Source organism: Cyrtonyx montezumae, unplaced genomic scaffold, assembly GCF_038088225.1.
Source record: "Cyrtonyx montezumae isolate F1298 unplaced genomic scaffold, pur_monq_1.0 scaffold_7, whole genome shotgun sequence".
In the NCBI taxonomy this organism is placed as follows: domain Eukaryota; kingdom Metazoa; phylum Chordata; class Aves; order Galliformes; family Odontophoridae; genus Cyrtonyx; species Cyrtonyx montezumae.
In genome coordinates this window covers 22,900,788-22,922,697 of record NW_027072078.1, presented here as the reverse complement: position 1 = coordinate 22,922,697, position 21,910 = coordinate 22,900,788, and the positions used below count along the sequence as shown (strand labels likewise).

Sequence of the window (21,910 nt, the reverse complement as noted above, 5' to 3'; positions counted from 1 at the left end):
GGAACTCCAGTAGTGTCAGAGAAACAAGCAATTCCCACAAAAAACGGTGAATGTAGCAGCTGTAACATCAAACTTGTTCGTTCCAATCCATGTAAGCCCACTGAACCGTAAAGGAGAACTTATGCCATCAGCTCTGCCAACCAAAACACATTTATGTGACTTGGAAGATAAACATTTCTCCCACTTCCACAACCTTCCAGCATATGCCCTCATCAGACTTAACAGGAATTTGAATGTACAGTTCTTTAAATTTAAATGAGGATTTCGGTGGTAGTCTGCTGATTTTGAAAAATCATTTTATGTAACTAGTCAGTTTGTACATCTGTTATTTCCAACAAGTTGAAGCATGTGTCTCTTTCACAGTAGAAGTGTTTCAATTTTAGTTAACTTTTTGTATGTAACAGGATCACAGTATAAACTAAATTTGTCTATTGACAATTTAGGATTGCGTATTATTATTGGAGGATAGCTTGTCTCCACATCCACAGCCACACTGTTCTCTCAGTCTAGACCCCCTAGTGGGCTCATATTAACTGTGCTTTGTTACCTTCACTAAGTTATTTCTAAATCCAATTTAAACTTGCCCTCCTCTTTGCATGAACTCTGACAAAGTTCAGCTGAAGCTTTCTTTGTGTCCCAATAGCTTTGCTATTCAGAGTCAGTGGTTACATTATCATCTTAGCAGGAATTCTGTTTTCTCAGATTTTCATTTTTCAATAGCCTTGGCTATATCTGGCTTGTAATCATTTCAACAGTATCATAAATATTGTACTGCATATAAAAGATCACAGTGCTCAAATAGCTAATGCATCTAAAAGCACTTATGGAAGCAGAAGAGAGTTAAGGGAGGCATTTAACTCAGCTCAAGTAACACCTTCAGCTATCACTACAGAGATAGGCTGTTCAGTACTTTTGAAAAGAAGAATAGCTGAAGCATTGAAGTGTCAGAAATTTCAGAAGAAAAAAATCAGTGTAATTTGAAACATCTTTTCACTGAAAAAGCTATAGCATTACTCATGGTTTCTGCTTTTTCTGACTGCCCTTAAATGCATATTTTGAAAGATCTTTTCAAGTTGTGAAAATGCCTCTTTGGAATTCTAAATGCTTTCCAAATTCCCATTCTTATTCCTGAAAAAAGGACAAATCTGAACTTAAAAGACTGTGAGGCAACAAAAGAGCTTATAGGTAATTTACTCTTGAAGAAGCTTTAGTTTAAAAGAAAAATGAAAACTACTTCTCAGTCTCCAGTTTCATCTACCATATGGTAACTTAAAATCTTAATCAAATTGTATAGAACACACAAATCCAAGCAAACTAACCCACCCAGCATCTGACAGCACTGTGCATGATTTACTATTTAATGCTTCAACAAATAAACACAAATCATCTGCAATAAATGATTCTTCTCTACTTGTGGATTTCTTGTAGCAGGTGTAGGATCCTTACTCTGTCTAACAATGTACCTGAGAAGCAGATGCCTTCAGTTCCCATTTTTAAACACATTGTAAAAAGGTACCACTAAAAACTGTGACCATCAGGAGAGCACAGGCAACCACTGAGATATAGAAACTGCATCTATTTCAGTGCTTTGTAGAGCTGAAATGCTGTTGGATAACACCAATGTCACTGCTCTTGTGGTCTTGAAAGTCATTCTGATGAATAGCAAGGCTCTTCAAGCATTAATCTTTCACAGACACTTGTTGACTTGCCACGAAGAGCACAAGCATTAGTTTCAGTATTGTAGACTGTAAAACCATAAAGAACTATATAAAAAAAAAAAAGGTGACAGTCCTGTGAAGAAGCTAGAAAGTGTGAATTTCCTCAGCAAAGAATTCAGCTTAGCTAAGGAGGTGCCCAGGGAGCAGAGTAACCTGAATTATGTCCAAGGAAATTGCACATCTATTCACTGACTTCCAAGTAACATACTTACCCTAAAGTTCACCTTCTTCTGTCACCACTCTGTCTGAAAACAGTTTTGCTATACAAATTCATGTTATTTTGTCCCCCCAGTTAATGAGAATTCTGGGTATCATTCAGCTATATTGTTTGTATTGTACTTTGTTGGCTGCTGCTGAACACCAGAATATTCCTACAGGGATATAGGCAGCAGCTCAGAAAGGCACATACGCAGTAGCATACATAATGGTAGAAAGAAAGGGTTCCTTCACATGCCGCCACTTTGAAGACACACACAGCCATATTGTTACTACAGCTTCTGCAGCAAGCAACCTTGCAATCCGTTTGCACAATAAAAGTACAGGCCAGTAAGCATCTAATAAAGAATGTGAGTGCCTGACTGCAATTTTAGAGAGCTGGGGCCCAGATTCTTGGGATTCAGGCCACAGGGCAGCGAGAGCCCACCACACACACTGTGCAGTTACTGCAAAGCATCATGCTTGCAGCCTGCTGTACTGCTTCAGATAGATACTTGTGTGACAAAATTCAGTGCTGAGTTTTGTAGCTGAACAAGATAGCTCCATTTCCTACAGAACTGGGATTGCAGACTATTTCTGGAGCAGTACATTGTGCCCAAGGTGTTTGGAGTCACGTCTCAGAGAACTGCTGGCCTGTGCAGGTAGTGAGGAACAAGTTTTTCTCAGCAACAGATTCCTGTCTGGAAGGCAGAACTGAGTGGGTGTATGACAGTATAGATACAGGACAGCAACTGTTCTGTACTGAGTAACAGCACATCTGCCTGCCACTTGCAGCCACAATCAGCTGTATGGAGCTGTATGGAAACTGCAGTAATTCTGTCAAATTAATGAATCTAAACTGTGATCTCCAACACACTATTAGTGGAACATGGACTCTTACCTCTTACAATTATTTTTCTTTATTTATTTCATGCTGAAAGCACTGCATCCCACATAGACCCATTATTTAGAGTAATATCACTGAACATCATACCCAAGATTTGCAGCATGAAAACTACAGCACTGTTCTAACTTCAAGTACTACTAGTACTTCAGTTACAAACAGGAATATTGCTACTAAGCCATTTCCAAATGTGGCAGTTTTTCTCCCCTTCCCCAACCCAAGTTTGTGACAAAAGGAGAACAATTCCAAAGTTATTCACAGTGTGGTACAGAACATTACGCAGAGGGCTACTGACTTACTTTCTCATCTGTCCCACTGACAGACTCCTCTCATTATGTTGAATCATCATTTCATTAACTGTTGCTATGAGAGCCTGTCTGAACTATTAGAAAGAAATAATGCTTTAAAACAGGGGGGTAGAACACTGCTCATTACTCTTCTGCATATAAGCTGCTCAGGTACTGTTGTGAACAGTCCCAACTTGTGAAGCAAAAAACCTGGAACAAGAAAGAACCAGACATGATGTGGTATACCTCAGAGGACTGAACAAAAGCTTCAACTGAATCAGAGTGGTTTCATTTTGAAAATTATCTCTGATATAGAAACTAAAAACAAGTGCTGTGTGTTCCGAGCTAAGCTTCTACTATTGCAAGAAATAGTCTCCCTTTCTGAATTCATACTAAAAAGAATCAATGGGTTTTTGAAACACGTCTGTCATGTGACTTGGGCAGCTTTACCATACATACTCCTTCCAGCAATTTTTTACAGTAATCCTTTTTCAAGCAACAGATGAAGATCAATGCTATTTCCCAGATTGTTCCTAGAATCCTATACACCCTCAGCAAAGAGTAACAATCCAAAACACTAGTATAACTTATGCTGTTACAATATTAAATTGAAGTACAGATAGATACTTTTTTAAGAGTGCTCTTTACCACAGGCTTCTCCTACCTCTCCACAGGTTTTCTAGCAAGTTACTGTACTTACTTCACTACAAAAAAAGCTTTAAACCCAGGAATGTCTCCTTTGCACATCTGCTTCCAACTCACCTTCTGGCAAGTCAAAACATTCTCTGCTCCAACAATAACTTAGACAGTGACACTGTGCTGTTTAGCAGTTATGGTTTTATTACATAACTAATAAACAAAACATAAATAAGAAGGGAAATAGCTTTTATTTCAGAAATTTCTCAACAGTAGAAAGAAAACTAAGGAAAATGGAAACAGAGTTTATTTGTACTTACTACTGCCTTCCTCCAGTTTACTTTGGAGACAGAGCCCTTCTTCCTCTTCATCTTAGAACTTCCAAATGTTTCAACCAATTCGTTAGGATTTTAAAACAAGTTAAGTCGTGATGATAAGCTAGGTCCCACTTTAGAAACATTATGTAAAGTGCTCCTATCAGGACTCCATAACTTTTATTTAAGCAATTTACACATCAACATTTTGCTAAGTCGACAGTAGTCAGATAAATAATATTTCTAATGTCAGTACAAACTTCATATACAAAACCTTCTCAGAATTCATCTGAAAAAGTGTCTTCAGCTGATAAAAATAAAATCTGTTCATCACACTGAAAACCAGACAGGCATAACCAGGATCCAGTCACTGGCTAATATATATCTCCGTGACAAGATTTAGTTCCTTATCTTCTTTCACATTCAATCACAAGAACATAAATGTTGCTAAGCAAACATGAGGCTATATAGACGCAGACAAAGATGTCTTTTAGAGGACCTGCCAGAAATTTCAAACCCCTAATTTTCAGTTATGGAAAGAGGTACACAGATGCAGTTTTTATGAGACGCGCACGAAGGGCATCACTTCCGGAAGCGCTTAAATAGTGGATGGATGTGTTTATTTGAAGATGCCTTACTCCGAGATGAGTGATATTCCATATACACCGCATCGTCTGCTCCTGACATAGAGCTCATTGTGCCTGTACGACGTGACATCTGTAAGCATGGGGAGAAAAAACACATGCTTAGTGTGTGCTCAGACACATCAGCTCTCATTTACAGACCTTCACACCAAAAAGCCTTCAAAGTTTGATTTTATTTTCCTTAAGGGAGAATTTCTACTATGAAAGTAACTGCCTACCACTCACTCTTAGGTGAAGTGGTCCTTTAGTTTCTGCCCTTTGGGCATGAGAAAACCAGTGATTTAATTAGCCAAGTGCTAATGCAGCTTAAAAAAAAGTTTTCCAATGTTTTACAAAGACTCTAAGGCATCAGTGGTGGCATCACATTCAGAATAAAACTTCATGGTCCTATACTACTGCATTTGTGGTCATCCTTTTGTTCAAAAGTATTTTTCATTACCTGAACTGACTTTGAACCATAATCTCCAGCAACTACCTCCTCCTCAGCATCTAGGTCAGATGCTTGAAGGACTTTCTGGAGAAGTTGCTGCTGCTCTTCTTTGGATGAAAATGAAAGATCTTCTTCTTCCATGCCTGCAAGCTTTGTTATTACCTAAGAAACAGAGCACAATACAAGGCAGGGGTTCTTGAAATGTTATTAGTGGGTATCCTCCACCCCACTATCTCCTGTTATATTCTGACTGGAAATGCAGTAGCTCTAGACAGAGAACATATGCCAAACACTGTCATTCCATGCCAGCTTGTCCAGGAACCTACTGGAAGGCTGACTTCATATTGTAGCTTCAGGTTTTGCCCAATTTAAGAACTAGTACCTTCTATTGCATCAATACACTTTATGCTAAAGTACTTTGTATTTCACACAAATAATCAATTAGCTTTCCAGACACCAAGAATTTTAACACAAACATTTAGAAACTTTCACAAGTGGTTGTTGAGAGACAGCCTAACAACCTGCAACGAAACATCAGCAGTGTCACTGCTGTCAGTGGCAATTTCTAAATTGAAAAAAACGAATCTCCATGAGAAATGTGTAGTTTTAAGAATCTATTCAGGGAAGAAACCTGTTCTATTAAACAGACAAATGAACACTGTGATTCCTCTTGTTTATGAAGTACATGTGCTATGATCACCTCAAAATCAAAATGGAGCCGCAAGAACTGCATTAGCATGTTTACAATTGTTGCAAAGCAGTGCTGGCATATTTCATAAAACAGAAAGAATTTCCACTGCATCACAATTGTTTTAAGCTGTTTTCAACTCCTAAATAATTAAGACAGCAAATAGTAATGATAAGGCTGTATAAAAGAAGCAAAGAGAAAATGTGTGATTTAGCAAACAATTACTCTAATTCTGTTTTTGCTGAAAGGCAGAGAAATGAGCTACTGGTAGATGAAAATATGGAAGTCCTAGAAGAAAAATCTGAACTGTTATCTTTTTAAGAGAGTACCAGATTTTTAGTAATGTAATCAGGAATAAAAATTCTAAAGGAAAATCAGCACTGAAATAATTGCCTGAAGGCGAAGAAGAGTCACGAAGGCAAACATCTGCTAGGAATGACATACACAGTTGATTCTGGCTTGTAATGAAGAAACAATAGATGGTTTCTTCAAGTTTCTTCCAACTCTATTGTTGTTCAATGCCAGCTATGACTAAACCTTAAAGTTCAGCAATCAGAAGAAAACAGATACTCTTAACATTTTGTTACTAATCTTCAAATAGAGAACATTCCAGTACTGGTCAGCAAAAATTTTGCTCCAGACACTTGGTTGCCATTTACACCACTTACTTGTTTTCCCATAAGGTCTAAGTTCCTAGGACTAGGTCTTCCTTGCAAAATAAAGCCCCTCTAGTTTAGCCTCTAACTTAGTTCTATAATCCAAGACATATTCAATTATAGGCAGAGAGATTTCTCTAATCTTCTTGGCTATAGCCACATAGATACATTTGTTGTAATTGTCAAGATACATTTACGACAAAGCAAAACAAGGCTTTTACATCTAAAGCCTACGACGTGTCTGTTTTGACGCAAGGACCCCCTCTTCAATGGGGCCACTGATAATAGAGCAATACCCTCACAGAAATATAGTTGACAGAATAATGCTGGAACAATTTCTGCATGCAAGAAAAACCTTCGTTAATACATTTCACACCGTAATCCTCAAGTATCTGACCTAGCCATAAAGTGAAAGAATTGAAGTTATGTTCATAGGCCACAGTTTAATAACTGGAAGGGACGAGTTACCTTGAAGCTATAGCCTTGATCTACAAGAAACCGTTGTCGCTTTGTTGAATATGCCATTTCCTGAGTGTCTTGGGATACAAGAGAATAAAAAAAGGCATTGTATTCCTCTGCAACCATGCCTAGGAGACAAAGCCACCAAATGATTAGTTCCATTTGGACCACTACAACCAAGAAGAAAAAAGGACTAAATCATAAAATCAGATGTTAAAATAAGAGTTCTCTCCACAAAATCTCTATATAATGTTTATCTTAAACAGAAGCTGCATCCAGGCCTTACATAAACAGCGACGAAAGCACACTGCACTGAAACTCCCAGTCTTGTTCAAAATAAATTGAGCACAGGTTAAAAGGAAATGAAAAAGGAACTTTAGACTGACACAGTTTTGCTGTAACCAGAGAAGAACCTGCTGCTTAACTATGCAAAACAAAGCAGAAGAAAAAATTACTTACATAATAATTTGCAAATCAGAAGAATAAAGATTGCAATAGATGTCAAAGAAATTAAACATAAATTACAATGGAAAACTTTTATCAACGTAAACCAAAGTGAGCAATTTTTTTTTCATTAAAAGGAGGATAAAAGGATAAACCAGTCTGTGCATTTATTTTTTATTTTTTAACAAAAACAAACAACGACAACAAAAATCCACAAACCAAACCAATCAAACAATAAAAACTACACCAAACAAACACCACCAAACTTAAGAGTTATTTTATCTACTCTGAAGTAGCATTGGGTTCTCTTGTAAAGCCCAAGGTCTCACTAAGACTATCCATTTACTAAAAGGTTTTGTGTGCCTTTTCAAACAAAGCCTCAGCCACAAGAAGTACAAACTGCACAGAAAATAAGCTTTGCTGTTTCAAATGGCCTTTGCTGAACTACACCAAGACAGCACTGTAGGGTGTGCTTTGGTAGGAAGGAAATTACAGATAACAGCAGCAAGTCCATGTGGGGACAATAGAGAGACTTCCAGTCACATGGGAACAGGTGGAGAAAAGTGAACCCCAAACTCTGCTTACAACAGCCATTTTCCCAACAGCCAAACACAGAACTGAAGCATCGCAATTTTATTCTCCACCTGACAGTTATAATTTCCTCTGAAATATGACCACTTCCCAGGGAATACTCATTCTATCTAAAATAAGTGCCAAAGGCTGTGACATAAACCAAATTTAAGCTCCTCACTACCTTAACATAAGAGAACTCTTGAAGAAGAACCATTTTCACCTTAAGATACTTTATAACTTGTCTCAAGAAGATATAAATGGGATTAGAGCAGATTAAACATCTTTTATTTATCTGTTCACAGAACAGACCTAAGTCAGTGTCTGTTAGGAAACATTCAGTTAATCAAGTCAATCAGCAAACTCTACCTAAGAAATAGTCTGCCTTAGTTCAAGATTAAAAGAAATGTCAAAACAAACAAACAAAAAGTGACAGAAGCATCCCAATCCCACTCATATACATTCTTCACAGTAAGACGCAGATAGGAGTGATCAGCAAGATTTCAAATAACCAGTGAAGCAATTCTTAACATCCTGATACCACTGTAAGTCTACATCCTGCAAGTGAAAGGCAGAACAGCATCTATTATTACAAAAAAGAAAAAACAACACTTCTCTCACATGTGACCACAACCTATCTGCTTATTCATGATGCTGCAGTTTATTCTGTCTACGTTTCAGTATTCTACATAATTGAGTAATTATTTAATGCCATATTGTATTCCAAAGAGCAGAGCCCAAGAACTTCCTCACTTACCTTTTTTGGCTCTCAATACTCGCCCCAGCCTTTGAGCCTCCTGTCTTCGAGAGCCACCATGGGATGAAATCTGAATCAGAACATTGGCTTCAGGTAGATCAAAGGATGTGTCACCCACCTACAACAGAGAAGCAGTCTCTGAGCAGCATCTTTACTTCCATGTATCTATAACAATGACTTTGTACAAAGAGCACCTTTATTAGTTGCAACAATAAGACGTCAAATGCCCAATGTGCATATCTAACTTGTTCTTATATGAGGTTTGCTCTGAAGATGGGCACAACAACGCACTACATCCTCACCTTTGAAATGAAAATAGTGTTGATCTTTGGATTGTGCTTGAAGTTTTGAAGAATTTGCATTCTTTCTCCTTGTGCAGTAGGACCATATATATATGGTCTGAAAAAACAGAACACATGCACATTAAACCAACTCAAGATCTCTCAGTTATTTACTAACAGGTACTAATATATAATGGCAGGAAGCTCATTACACAGTGATTTAAATATACTGGCAGCACCGATTAAAAAAAGAGCATGAGTTAAGACTCTGGATGACAGACTTAGGACAGAATAAAAACTGGCTTATCAAATTTGAGTTCTGAGGCCCCAAAAGTTATAGGCAAGATAATTCCTGTCATGTGGATGTTCTTTCCCTGCTGGTACCAAGGGAACAGGTGGGGGTAGAGAAGGAGCTGGTTAAGCAGCAGCCATCAGGCAATGCCAGTCACCTTCCACTGGGGAGCCCACCTGTCCCACATGCTCGAACCAGGCAGTGAACTGACCTGCTGAGCCAGCACAGCCTGGCAGACATAGCCTGGGCTACTACTGCAGCACCCACTGGACTGCTCCCTGTTACATAAACCCATAATTCCTTCTGCATCCGGACTAACAGCTCCCTTTCATGCCTAAAGCCAACTCTGAGCATGCCCATGGCAAACCATGGTTAGAGAAGTCTCTAGTTAAATCATTCTTTCATCTAGCACTGCAACCCCTCTTTCTTTTTAGCTCTTCTATCTGTATAAACTGGAGATCATGTGCGAAGGAGAACTGAGTAAAGAACATGAAAAACAAGCACTTAATATCTCTTCAAAAAGTTCTCCTGCTGTACTTCTACAGCATCTTCCATAGTTATAAACCGTTAGGCGAGCTCCCCCTCCAGGCATGTGTCTTTGTTAAAGGCTCTTGTTCTGTGGTGCACTGCACACTGCTAGCAACATTCCAGAGGCATCATTACAGCTAATCTCTGTCCAGACAGATTTAAAAAATGATGAAAGAGACCACGGGTGCTGGAATTCATCCAGAACTACTAGCTCTGCTATTTGATGCACAGCAAGCCAAAACAACATGGCCATTAAACTACAGAGAAAAGTGATCATTAATTTTGGAAAGTGTAAAAAAAGATTTGTTTGCAGTTTTGCTGAGTACTGTTGAAATTTCTAGACATGAAATCATACAGACAAAATGCCCTGCAGCTTCCAGTAATCAACACATCGTTGGAGCTTGTCACAGAGCATGAGGCCAGCTTCTATGCTTACTTTCCCCAAGGAACTGCTGTGTGCCTGATCCTTGCAAACATCCTCCCTGGCTATCCCTTCCCAAGCCATTCAAACACGCTAAGGTTAACTCTAAACCCTGAGTAAACTCTATTTGCAATAATTTTATAGACATTTAGGGTAGCTAAATCTTGACTGGTTAATCTTGAAAGATTCAGAGTGTACATTTTAAAACGTTCCTGTCAGAGAGACAGGAGAAGCCACAGTCCATTATAGGAATAGTTCTGGAAAGATTTTTAAAAGCTCCCTGATTTTGCCGAGTGGTTTTTAATAATAATAATAAAAAAATTAAAAAAAGGAGAAATACCAAGTCACCCATAGAAAACTTGACAGAAACTCCTGTGAGCCAAGTGCTGAACAGAGATTCTTCACAAACAGTTCTACAACAGAATTAACAGTTCAGTGCCTATAAAATCCATCCAAAGAGTAGTTTCCTGAACTCCTTTTATGAGTCATACTTAAGGTATTACACAAATATCTAGAGGAGGAGGTTACTGAAATCCGTAGGATTACAAGTTAATTTTCCAGGAAGGAGGAAAGCATCAGCATCACCATTAGTTGTGAACACTCACTTTCCAAGTCTGATTGCGTACTCCTTCAGTGCAAACACGTTGTCAGCAAAAACAATGATTTTATCATTCCGTCGCTCATGAAACTTAATCAGGAACTGGCAAGCTCTGAATTTATTTGGGTTCATGGTGTACAGCAGTATCCGTTTCTTGGTTTTGATTGCTACGTATTCTCTATAAAATTCAGGTGACATTGGGCACCAAACCTAGAATTAGAGAACATACACACAGTAAATCCCAGCGATCTATTTAATTCCAGTGGGAATTTAAGCTATCAGGGGATAATAATGCATCACAACTTTCTACGCAGCAGAGGCCACAAATCCTAACACTGTTAATTTCTGTACTAAAATGAAGTACTGACTGGTGTAGTCTGAAGAACCACTAACTCTTCTCACTTCACTATTACTGTCATCTTCCAAAACGCTGGGGCAGTGAGACCCATGACAAACAGGCAGTGGGATTGGAACAGGACAGGAAAATGCTTGTTCAAAATCAGATCATTTCACTGAATGCTACTACGTTTTACAAAAGAAGAATGAAAGGAATTAACTGTCTGCAATATTTCTGTCACTGCAGTCAAGGCCTTTGCTCTCAAAACCCATTTTCATCCATGTTCTGAAAACTTAGATATATTTATTCCTCACTACAGAATACATTTAGCAATCTTTTCCTCACATACCCACAGTGGAATTAACTTTATATTAATATATATTGACTTTACATCTTTCAGAACAGAATTCATTAAAAGTTTTCAATGGCTTTACCAGCACAGTATCACGCATTGTGCATGAACTGATACACATCACAGTACTGTACAGATCGAGTCACTGTGATCTTTTCTTTGCAGCAGAGATAGAAAATAGAAGAAATTATGAAGTTTAAGTTCTCACAAATGCAGTGACATTACAGCACATCATGACGACACGCATAACGTGTCAGCAGCAACATTTTTTCTCCTGTATGTGTCTTCTTCTACCATATTCATCACACAGTACAGATTTAACAAATAATATAGAAAAGTTCTGTTTCATAATTACTGTTCAGCTACGGAAGTATGCAAAAAATCTATCAACATCTGTGACAGTTTGTATGAGTTTATTTAACAATCCTGTTTGATCTGTGCTCTTAAAAACTATCACAGACAATGGATTAGGCTGGACCTTCAGTCTGACCCAGAAAGGCTATTTCCAAGGTTCTAGCATGCCTAGGTGAAATGTTTCCACTTATGTGACATTAGAGTTTCATCTCATTCATTTGCTGCAAAGAAGAGACGTCACACATTATTATACTGGGAAGAAATAGCAAGATCTAGTTCCATGTTTTCAATTTTCATCCTGAGGCCTTAAGGGTTGAAATAAGCAGGTGTTTTCTTAATTTCTACTATCCTTCAATAGTTACAAGAATTTCCCTCAAAAAGACTACAGACCAGCAGCTGAAATCTCTCAAAAGCAGCTTCAAGTACACCATTTGACCAACACTGTCATTCAGAATCAAGCTTAAATATGAAATCAAATCAATGTGAATGTCAGCTGCATCAACAGGTCTAGAACACTGCAGCTGCTGGTTTTGGATTTTTTTCCCCAAATGCTGAATTAGAGAGCTGATCAAGCACCAAAAATCCCCAGAAAGAGAAACAATGCAGAAGTCTCAGTACTGAATTGCAACATGTTCATACTGACTAGTGACAGTCCTTCCCTACACCAGTAGTACTGAAAAGCAGAACATCACCTCAGCACACTGGACTTTAGCAATGTAGCCACTGTTCTGCAGCTCCATCCAGTTGGCCTCGTAGAGCTTTGGTCCAATCAGGAAGTTCAGATCAACAATTTTATCATCTTCTCTGACCAGGGTAGCAGTCAGTCCCAGTTTACAATGAGCTTGTACAATAGTCAGCACACGTCTGAACATTTTTGCTAAGAAACATAAGACAAACTTTCTGTTTACTTTCCTGAATGGATTTAGAACACAAGTACTGCAATTTTACATATTAAAAAATAAATAAACCATAAACTCCTAAACACAAAGCAAGCATGGTGTTAGGAATTATCACCCCATTTTACACACGCTTCTAACAGTATTCTGTGTCACAGCAAAACTTCACATTGATTTCAGCTTTAGTTTATACCTCCAACGTACTCTAAAAAAATCTATAAACCTTTTGCATTTGTATTACTTCCTGTTTCCCAAAGAGAAAATAGAGAGAGGTTACGTGGATCAATAACACAAGTACTCTTGGCTGACTTTGCCACGATCGGGACTCACATAAGGCAGAATTTATCTTTAGCACGCTACAAGTCCTGTGACTGCAGTCTGCAGGCACAGAAGAATCAATACCTTAATTTTCTGAAACTAAGAAAAGTGCAAGAACTGTGTCAGCAACATGCTACTTGGTTAAAATGGCACTTAGTCCAAGTCTACCTCTGAAATCTGTCATTTCAGTACAGACCAAACTATATTCAAATTATGACTGCAGCATAGAAGAGCTGACAGAACTCTGGGTCGTGTATTTCTCCAGGATAACTCCACAGACACTTTAATACCACATGACTGCTTTCCAATAGTATAGATTCCAATCACACGGTGTCTTCCACTACAACAGCTATTTCTGGACAGCTATTACTACAGTTACTCCAATTTTATGGAACAGAAACAGACAGCAAAACCTAAGCCTACAGTGCAATTACATCTCAAAACCAAAGATGGCAGATGAACTCCTGTCTGGTTCCTAAAGAGAGCACCACTGACATGTAAGAAATTTGTCTACAGCAAAACTACACAAATATAATATGGGCACCCTCGAGCAATTTATCAACCAACCTATGCAAAAGGAGAAGGCCACTCATATTTTGTACTATCACTGTAGAGAACAACATAACTTTAGAAGGGTTTCAAAATACAAACAAACCAACAAAAAAAATCAAAGGTCAGTTAAACTCTGTAACATTGGGAAAAAAAAAAAAGGCAGTTTACTTGCTTGTCTCAAACCCCAACGCCATGGGTCTACCAACTGGATTAAACACGAGCAAGCTAAAAACCCCACAAGCTTTTATAGAGCAAAGTAAGGTTACCAATACAAGCAGCGCGAGGCTCTGCACACCGTTCCCTTACCAGGGATAGTATGCACTTCATCGAGTATCATAAGGCCCCACTCCCGACTTTTAAGCCACTCCATGACTCTCTCTGCTTCCCAGGATCTTTTAGTCGTGTGTCCCAACATGGAATACGTGCTGATAGCAATAGAACAATCAATGGGTTTGTCTTTGGCATCAGAGGTGAACCGACATATCTGACTGTCATCGATGGTGGACCACATCTTGAACTGCGCTTTCCACTGCTCTACTGACACTGCAGAATTACCAAGGACCAAGCACCTCTTGCGGACAGTGCACGCAGCTGTCACTCCAACCAGAGATTTGCCAGCACCTGTGGAAGGAGTGATATTCGTTATTTACCTCGCAGGTATCATTGGAATATATGGAAAAAGAGTGAGAGGACATGAAATCACATAAGGGCAAAGTCTTCACTGTTTCTTCACTGTCATAGTCTTAAAGAAAAGGACTGTCTAAGTTCATAAGTTCATAAGTTCATAAGGTTGGAAAGGACCTATAAGATCATCTAGTCCAACCATCCTCCTATCACTATCCCTACCCAACTACTAAATTAAATCCTTTAGCACCTCATCTAAACGCTTCTTGAACAGCGCTAGGGATGGTGCCTCAACCACCTCCCTAGGTCTACTTCTACAAGAACAGCTGGATTGCCTACTACATGCTGCTTCCTTAAGAAAATCACTGCAAACATAGCTTTTGCCAATTAGAAGCAATCATACTGCTTTCTTCATTTCAAAAGCAGGATGAATTCCAGGAGGCCACATCTTCTACTAGAGGCCACCTCCCCTACTGCCCCGCAAGCTGTGTACATCACATCACATCACAAGTCTTTACATCTTTCCATTCCTGCTTCACGTTTCCTCCAGCATCCCTTATGCACTCTTTCAGGCCCTTCTCACATCTCCTGCACTGCCACATGCAGTCTCCCATTCTCTCCGTCTTCAATTGCTTCCCATGGGTCATCTCAACCTTCCTCCTTGCACCCTCAGTTCCCCCGCCCCCCTTTCTCACTCAAGGATGAAACTATTCCATTGCCAGCAGTTTTACATTTCACTGAAAGATCATCAGAGCTGACTCAGAGGGCACAGAGAAAACGTTAATGGTAATCGATCACAGCCACAAATGTGCTCTTCAGTCACTAGTGAAACAAAACACCGGACAGCTCTACTAACCGGGCTCCCCCTCACCACTCAACACCCACTTGCTAAAAGATGTCAAGACTTAGCATACTCATATACCCAGACCAGTCCCTATTACAGTTTTCAGTTTAAGCAGCTGTCGGTTTCAAAGTCACTTTACTGCAGATAAACAAAGAACAAAATCCCTAAAGAACAAAACTCAAAAAAAAAAGGACAAAAAATCAACTCAGTAACTTACCACACGGCAAGACAATAACACCAGATCTGGCTCGCCCGTTTCCAAACATCTTCCTCAGGCTTTTCTCTTGATAGGGTCTGAGGACGGCTGTAGGTTTCAGATCTATATTAATATCAGGATTCACAGAATCATTTCTGAAATCATATTCAGCCAGCAAGGGGTAGTCCAAATGGATGCAACGCTTCTGAAGTTCTTCAATCATCTCCTGAGGAGGAGACAAAGTTTCATGGAACGATTACATTTTTTAACCAATACTGATGACACAGTACCAGCTGAAGTCACACTGAGCTTTTACACTAATGAAGTCTGCAAGAGTTAAAGTTCATTTCAATAACTCTGTGACGACCCCCCCTGCTCCAACTCTCAAGTACTCTGGTTATTAAAAAGCTCTCTTATTACTTCTGTCTTCCCCAGCAGTACATCATTAGAATTACCAAGTCCAGGAAGCAACAAGACAAGCTCTATAAAAGCTTTCTGAAGGACAGGACAGGACTGCACTCTAACCTCCAGGTTCCTAAGGGAACAGAGCCACCAGGAACAGAGTTTCTTCTGTAAATACGAATCATGAGGAAAAAAAAGTTCAGAAACCAACAGATTTATTAATCTGTTGAATGTCTTGTCTCCACTGAACTCCCGTCCATCTCACACAAAGCACAAACCTGTGCGCAAACAGAACCTCCCTCAGCATCTGGAACCTCTCCAGCCTGTGAGCTGCTACACTCTGGACAGAGGAGCACTATGCAGCCTGCTCGCTCTGTACTGGAAAGGAATACCCTGAGATTTTGGAAGGCAAAAGAAAAGAATCATTATTGACTTCTGGTAACAAGGAACCACTATACTCTGTATTGTCTCTCGCACTTATTGGAGTCCGGAGCACATCCCCCAAAGCCACAAATGCTAAGTGATAAAAGCGCTCGTGCCTGCTTGACTTCAAAAGATACTGTCTGCGTTTCTTCCTCCTCCTCCTCATCTTTGTCCATCTGCTCGTAAAACTCAAATAAGTCAGCTGGGACATCCGGCTTGTTCTGAACATCCGCTTCTTGCGATGTTGACGGACCAAAGCTGCTTTCACTGGACTTGGAAATCTGAAAAAGACAGAAAGGAACTTTCACCAAAAGGTTCCCCCGAGGTGCGGGTCCCAGCGCTCACTGACACGGCAGACAGAACTGAAAACTGCTGGCACAGCAAACGGACAGTAATGCCTCCAAGGCACCGAACAGCTCATCTGACATCAGCGCCATGCTTCCACAACGCGCCAAACGCACCGCTGATTTACTCGTGAACGTCTCCGTAATGAGCTCTGTTTCTTCACCTTCAGCGTTTCTCAGGCGACAGTCTTTGATAACGTGGTCTTGCAGAAGCTGCTGAATGACATCAGGATGGGTGCTTTCCACAAAATACCTGAAACAAAAGGACAAAAACCATCTCTGTGAATAATTGACGCAATAACTTACTGAAGTGGTGCGTGCTCAAACATATAGCTAGCCCAGATGCACTCGCAACTATCCTGCCTTGGGGGTAAGTTAAAAATAAATAAATTATGGCATCAAAAATTCTAAAAGGTGCCTCACTTTGAAAGCACTGTGTGCTTTCACATTATGTTCCTTGCCTCCTTTGATTTAAAACCTTTCCCCGTTGCCCTACCACTATCAACCCACGTAAAAAGTTGATTTCCTTCCTGTTCATAATCACCCTTTAACTACTGGGAGACCGTAAAGAGGTCTCCCTGCAGCCTTCTCTTCTCCAGACTGGAAGAGCCCAGCTCCTTCAGCCTGTCTCCATAGGAGAGGTGCTTCAGCCCTCTGGCCATCTTTGTGCTCCTCCCCCCAGACCCTCTCAAGAAGCTCCACATCCTTCCTGTGCTGGGGGCCCCTGTCCTGGATGTTATACCGCAGGTGGGGCCTCACAAGGAGCATCACCCCCTCACTCTGCTGGACACCCCTGCTCTGAGCACCGCTTTCTCCTGCAGCCCTGGATACCAATGGCCCTCCAGGCAGCAAACGCACACTGCTGGCTCATGTTATGATCTCCATCTGCCACGACCCCCCAGTTCCTTCTCAGCACAGCTACACTCGAGTTTTCAGAAGGTCCTTTCTTTCACCCCAACCCTGGAAAAAGCAGCTTGCCTGTTGCGCTTCAGCACCAGCTTCACTTTCCCATAGCTGACGGTGCACAGCTGCAAACAGATAACAGCAGTCATTAGAAACACCCAAAGGAATCGCTGTGGGTTCAGATGCGGTTCAGTTTGTTGTGCCAACACGCTGTATCTTCATCGATCTGCAGTGCTGTTACACCAACGGAACAACCCTGAAGAGAGAGCTTCAGAACATGACGATATTTACGGAGTTACAGACCAGCAAAACAGGGAGAGGGGAGATAAAATCTGTACTCCTGTAACAGAGTGGAATAAGATGATAAAAACACCGAGTAAAATAAAAACGCGTATGGAAACCTATCAGTAAAGCAGACGCAGCACGGGAGGCCGCGGGATGCCTCCGCGATACAATGAAGCACGCTGACCTTGATGAACTGAATGATCCCCTCCGGGACACCGGTCTTGCTCAGTTTCTGCAGGTACTCCGTGATGTCGCTTGTCTGCAAGCCGACGCTGACGGCGGCGTACAGGGAGTAAGCGGTCAGCTTGTACTCGTGGATGTGGGTCGGCCTGCACACGGGCTCCGCAATGGCAACCAGAAAATCCTGCGCGTATTTGTAAACCGGAGAAAAGGCTTCCAGGAAAATGTGGCCGTCGGGAGCCTACAGAAACGCAAGGAAGGTGCGCCGCGGTTAGCGAAGGAAACCAGGGCTGCCCCCCAGCGCGGCCGCAGCGATGCGCGGCCGGCGCTATTCCCGTCCCCGGCCGTTCCGCGCGTACCACCCAGAGCGGCCGCGACGCGCTGTCGGCCTTCAGCGGCATCTGCAGCCGGTAGTCCTTGGCGCCGTACTCGTCCAGCTTGGTGCCGCTGTCCTCCACCTGCTTCCCCGCCGCCGAGGGCACGGCCTCCTGCGCCTCCTTCCCGGGAGCGGCGTCATCCTCCTCGTCGTCGTCGTCCTCGCAGTGCCGCTTCTTGCCCTTCTTCTTGTCTGCGGCACACCGCGGTTAGAGCACCGCCCGCCAGCCCCCGCCCCACGCCGGGCACGGCCCCGGCCGCGCCGCCCCGCCCCGCTCACCGCGCTCCTTCTTGCCCATGGCACCCGGCGGAGCGGCAGCCACCGGACGTTGCGTCACTTCCGCCGCGCGGCGCGACACCGCGGAGCGAAGGAGGGGCGGGGGGGCGGGGGGGCGGGGCGTGGCCTCAGCACAAAAGACAGCACCACGGGCACCGTTGTCCCTACAGCGTGTTTTAATATATTCCTAAGTACAATTCGTGTCTGATTTCGGAAATACAAATACATTTTGAATGGTTAAAAACAAAAAATTAAAAAAATATTTTGAACATCAGCCAGCTGAAAATATATTCATCTAGTAAATTATCTCTCAAAGCTTTTATATATTTAATTATTCTAACGAAACATAGTACCCTTAAAAAACAAGTTCATAAAAATGTAGAAACGAAACTGTGGAATAAGATCACGGGGATACAGACACACACGTTCAGCGCACACACAATTACAGCGCTCGGGGTCCTTCGAGCTCAGCACTCGTGGGACAGAGCCCGGCAGCAGCGCTCCGTCACTGCACGCTTTACTCCGTGGGGAGCTGCACAGCAACGCCGGCACCGACAGCGACGTCTCCGAAGTCAGAAAACCCCACGCACCCGACAGTAGTACATTGCACACACACGTGGTTCGCATACACCCATCGACAATTGGTCGGAGTAGTAAATCAGTGTACAAATTAAATAGTTCCAAAAATGTGCAAAAAAGTCAACGCTGATAGAAAAAAACACTTGTGTACATACATTACAAACTGTGCCCAGCATTCAACTGAGAGTAAAAACATTTACAGTGAGAAACAGATAGATTAAATAGAGAATTTAATGGCTACGTAAAAATGTACAAGAGAAATTTACAAATTCTTATTCATAGCTTCATGAAAACCAAGTCTACGTTCCGACTGATCTACATCTCCTCCATGTATTTACAGAGATTCTCCACGGTATGACTGCGGGAGGGCTGAGATGAGATGAGAGGCTTTGAGGCGTTAACGGCGGCAGAATCGAGGGCCGACACCGACCTCACACCGGTACACGTGAGAAACCAACAGTGGCATCCCACAGCCTAACACCTGCTCAGCAGCTACACAACCCTCGCTTTTAAACGCACTGGAGGTAACCTTCTCCCCAAGGGATGGGCTGTGAGTGGGGTAAGAGACACGGAAACCTCTCAAGTGTTTCCCGGCAATATCCGCTTTGGGGTGAAGTGTCTTCGTATCTTCCAGCAGAGGACCCTGACCTCAGTCCTCATCCGCGGACTCAGCGTGAGGACTGAACCACGAGATACAGTTCTCATGTACGTTAATCCAGTTCCTCTCCCTTTGAAGTAAGTTCACAAAAACCTAAGGTCTAGCCAAAGCAAGACTGCTAGCACTGCTCCTCTGGAATATGAGAAACGTGACTTTCTCCATCCCATCTCCCCTGGAGTACACCCATGTACACCTGCTGCTGGGCCAAACCCACGCGCTGCCAGCCCCAGGCAGCAGAGCCCTGTGCAGCACTGCCCCGAGCTGCAGCCCGCACAGCCCAGCCACACAAGGCGCAAGTTACTCACACCTCCTCGGAGCTTTCAGTGGCCACCACCTGCAGTAGTTATGACAATGAGGAAGGCCAAGGGGGGAAAATAAAGGGAAAGGAGTTCCTTTGTTTCAGTTTAAGAGTACTGATTTAGAAGCCAAGTTGGTGGCACTACTGTCCCCACAGCCACATGGCTGTGGGTGACACCTGGCTCTCACCTAAAGCTGCTCCCCAGCAGCACGGAGATGCTGTGGCACGCACAGCCATGCAGGTCACAGCCCCATCCTTAGGGTGTCCCAGACACAGCCCAAAGCTCAGGCCTGGCTACAGAAGGCACCAGGTTTAGACACCATGCTTAAAAAGAAAAAACCCACAAACCTCCAAAACACCAAACCCTTGATTTTAATGGTGCATGAATTTTGCACACCAAAGCAGCATCTAAGGCTCAAACCTTTCGAACACAGGAAGTGTCTGCCACTGTGTACGAGCACCTGGTGGATGTATCCGTGTACCTACGGGTAGCAGTACCAACCCATGAACGGTCACAAGTGACTCTATGTCTGTGGGAACAGAAAAGCTTTGGTAATTCTGTGCGGTTGTACTGTACTGCAGACTTGGCACTGACACAACACAGCAAGAAGAAATGGGACTGGCAGTAATACCTTGCTTTTCTTTCCTAAACGCGGGACAGATTTTAAAGATTAAACAAAAGCACTGAATGATAACTGACTGTAGGTCTGACCAACCTGCTCGAGTCTCTGAGGCTGCAGTCACACGTTGCTCTGTGCTCTCTGAACTATCTGCCTGCTGCCCCGCACCTAGCGGTGCTGCAAGGTGGCATTATCCAAAAGGAACTGGAAGTAATTTAATAGGACAACATCAGCCGTGCTGAGAAATCTCGATTTGCTTAGACAGATAATGCTCCCATGCACTGAGCAGACAGTCGTTAATACAGTACCATGTTTGCAGATGTACCAACTATAATTTCACATCCACTATGAACTCCACAAGAAACACAGAGTCTGGGACCCAAAGCTGGAATGCTGAATCTCAGCTGTAACAGCACTGCTGCAGCCGGAGAGAGGTCATTTCCTGGTCTGAACTGCAGTCTACAGTCTCCAACATGCCCACCTGAAACCTGTGCTAGAGTTGGAAGCACTCCAGAAGTGCTCCAAATATCACTTTTTCAAGTTCCCTATTTAAAAGTCTGATGCAGCTGGTAACTGAAGTACACTTTCCAACACAGTTAAGGGAAATCTGTTTGGGGCACTTCAGGGTATTCTCTAATACCAATTTGGTGACGTATGACTGCCCTAGTGTATCAGTGTGGTACTGCAATATGAACAGAACTAAGGTATACAGAGAGAACCACAGAATCATAGGATCCTTTGAGTTGGAAGGGACCTCTAAGGATCATCGAAATTTAACTTCAGGCAGTAGCTAAGAAAAGAAGCAACTTTCCATTCTGTTACACTGAAAAGGCTGTTAAGCTACAATGAGAAGTGCAAGTCAAGTTAATGAAGCAAGACCAAGCTGTCAGGGAAAGTCAATGCAAATGTACCTATTGGCTTCACAAGGTATGGATCTAGAGAGTCCCTGCACGGATATATCCATCACCCAAATTAAAAATAAAACTATTTGCTCTAATAACACTGAAGCTTTCAGTCCTGCTCTAACAGCACAGTTAGTTTAACAGGACTGAGGGTTACACCTTTAAAACCCTATTAGAGAAGCAGCTGAACTTTTGCTCCTTAATACATGGAACAGATGATAATAAAACTCTTCAGCAGATAAGTCCCTTGTAAATATGGGTACTCACTGTGAACCTGGATCCTTCCTTCAGGGGAGCATAGCTTCATAAGTTCATAAGTTCATAAGTTCATAAGGTTGGAAAGGACCTATAAGATCATCTAGTCCAACC

The 21,910-nt window shown here is 42.0% G+C and overlaps 1 protein-coding gene across 2 annotated transcripts; it reads right to left on the bottom strand.

The window, feature by feature from the left end:
- Positions 1-4,217: 4,217 nt before the first annotated feature.
- Positions 4,218-18,542, bottom strand: ERCC3 (ERCC excision repair 3, TFIIH core complex helicase subunit). Of its 2 annotated transcripts, XM_065751260.1 has the most exons (15): positions 18,488-18,542; positions 18,192-18,400; positions 17,837-18,073; positions 17,443-17,492; positions 16,582-16,717; positions 16,237-16,401; positions 15,317-15,521; positions 13,938-14,252; positions 12,558-12,742; positions 10,830-11,032; positions 9,005-9,101; positions 8,703-8,820; positions 6,941-7,059; positions 5,138-5,290; positions 4,218-4,771 (listed from the first exon to the last, which is right to left on the bottom strand). In XM_065751260.1, exons 1-15 carry the CDS (start codon positions 18,504-18,506, stop codon positions 4,637-4,639), a joined length of 2,346 nt encoding a protein of 781 aa, XP_065607332.1. In that variant the 5' UTR covers positions 18,507-18,542; the 3' UTR covers positions 4,218-4,636. The 2 variants fall into 2 exon arrangements, with proteins under 2 accessions (XP_065607332.1, XP_065607333.1); XM_065751261.1 differs by lacking the exons at positions 4,218-4,771; positions 5,138-5,290 and adding an exon at positions 5,992-6,270.
- Between the last annotated feature and the right edge of the window lie 3,368 nt (positions 18,543-21,910).

What these genes read in the sequence shown, in the direction of transcription:
- ERCC3 (XM_065751260.1), bottom strand. An exon ending in CGTTCACGAGTAAATCAGCG is followed by an intron (nt 16,402 to 16,581) that starts GTGCGTTTGGCG and finishes TGTCTTTTTCAG; the next exon opens with ATTTCCAAGTCCAGTGAAAG. An exon ending in ATGGTTCAAAGTCAGTTCAG is followed by an intron (nt 4,772 to 5,137) that starts GTAATGAAAAAT and finishes CCATGCTTACAG; the next exon opens with ATGTCACGTCGTACAGGCAC.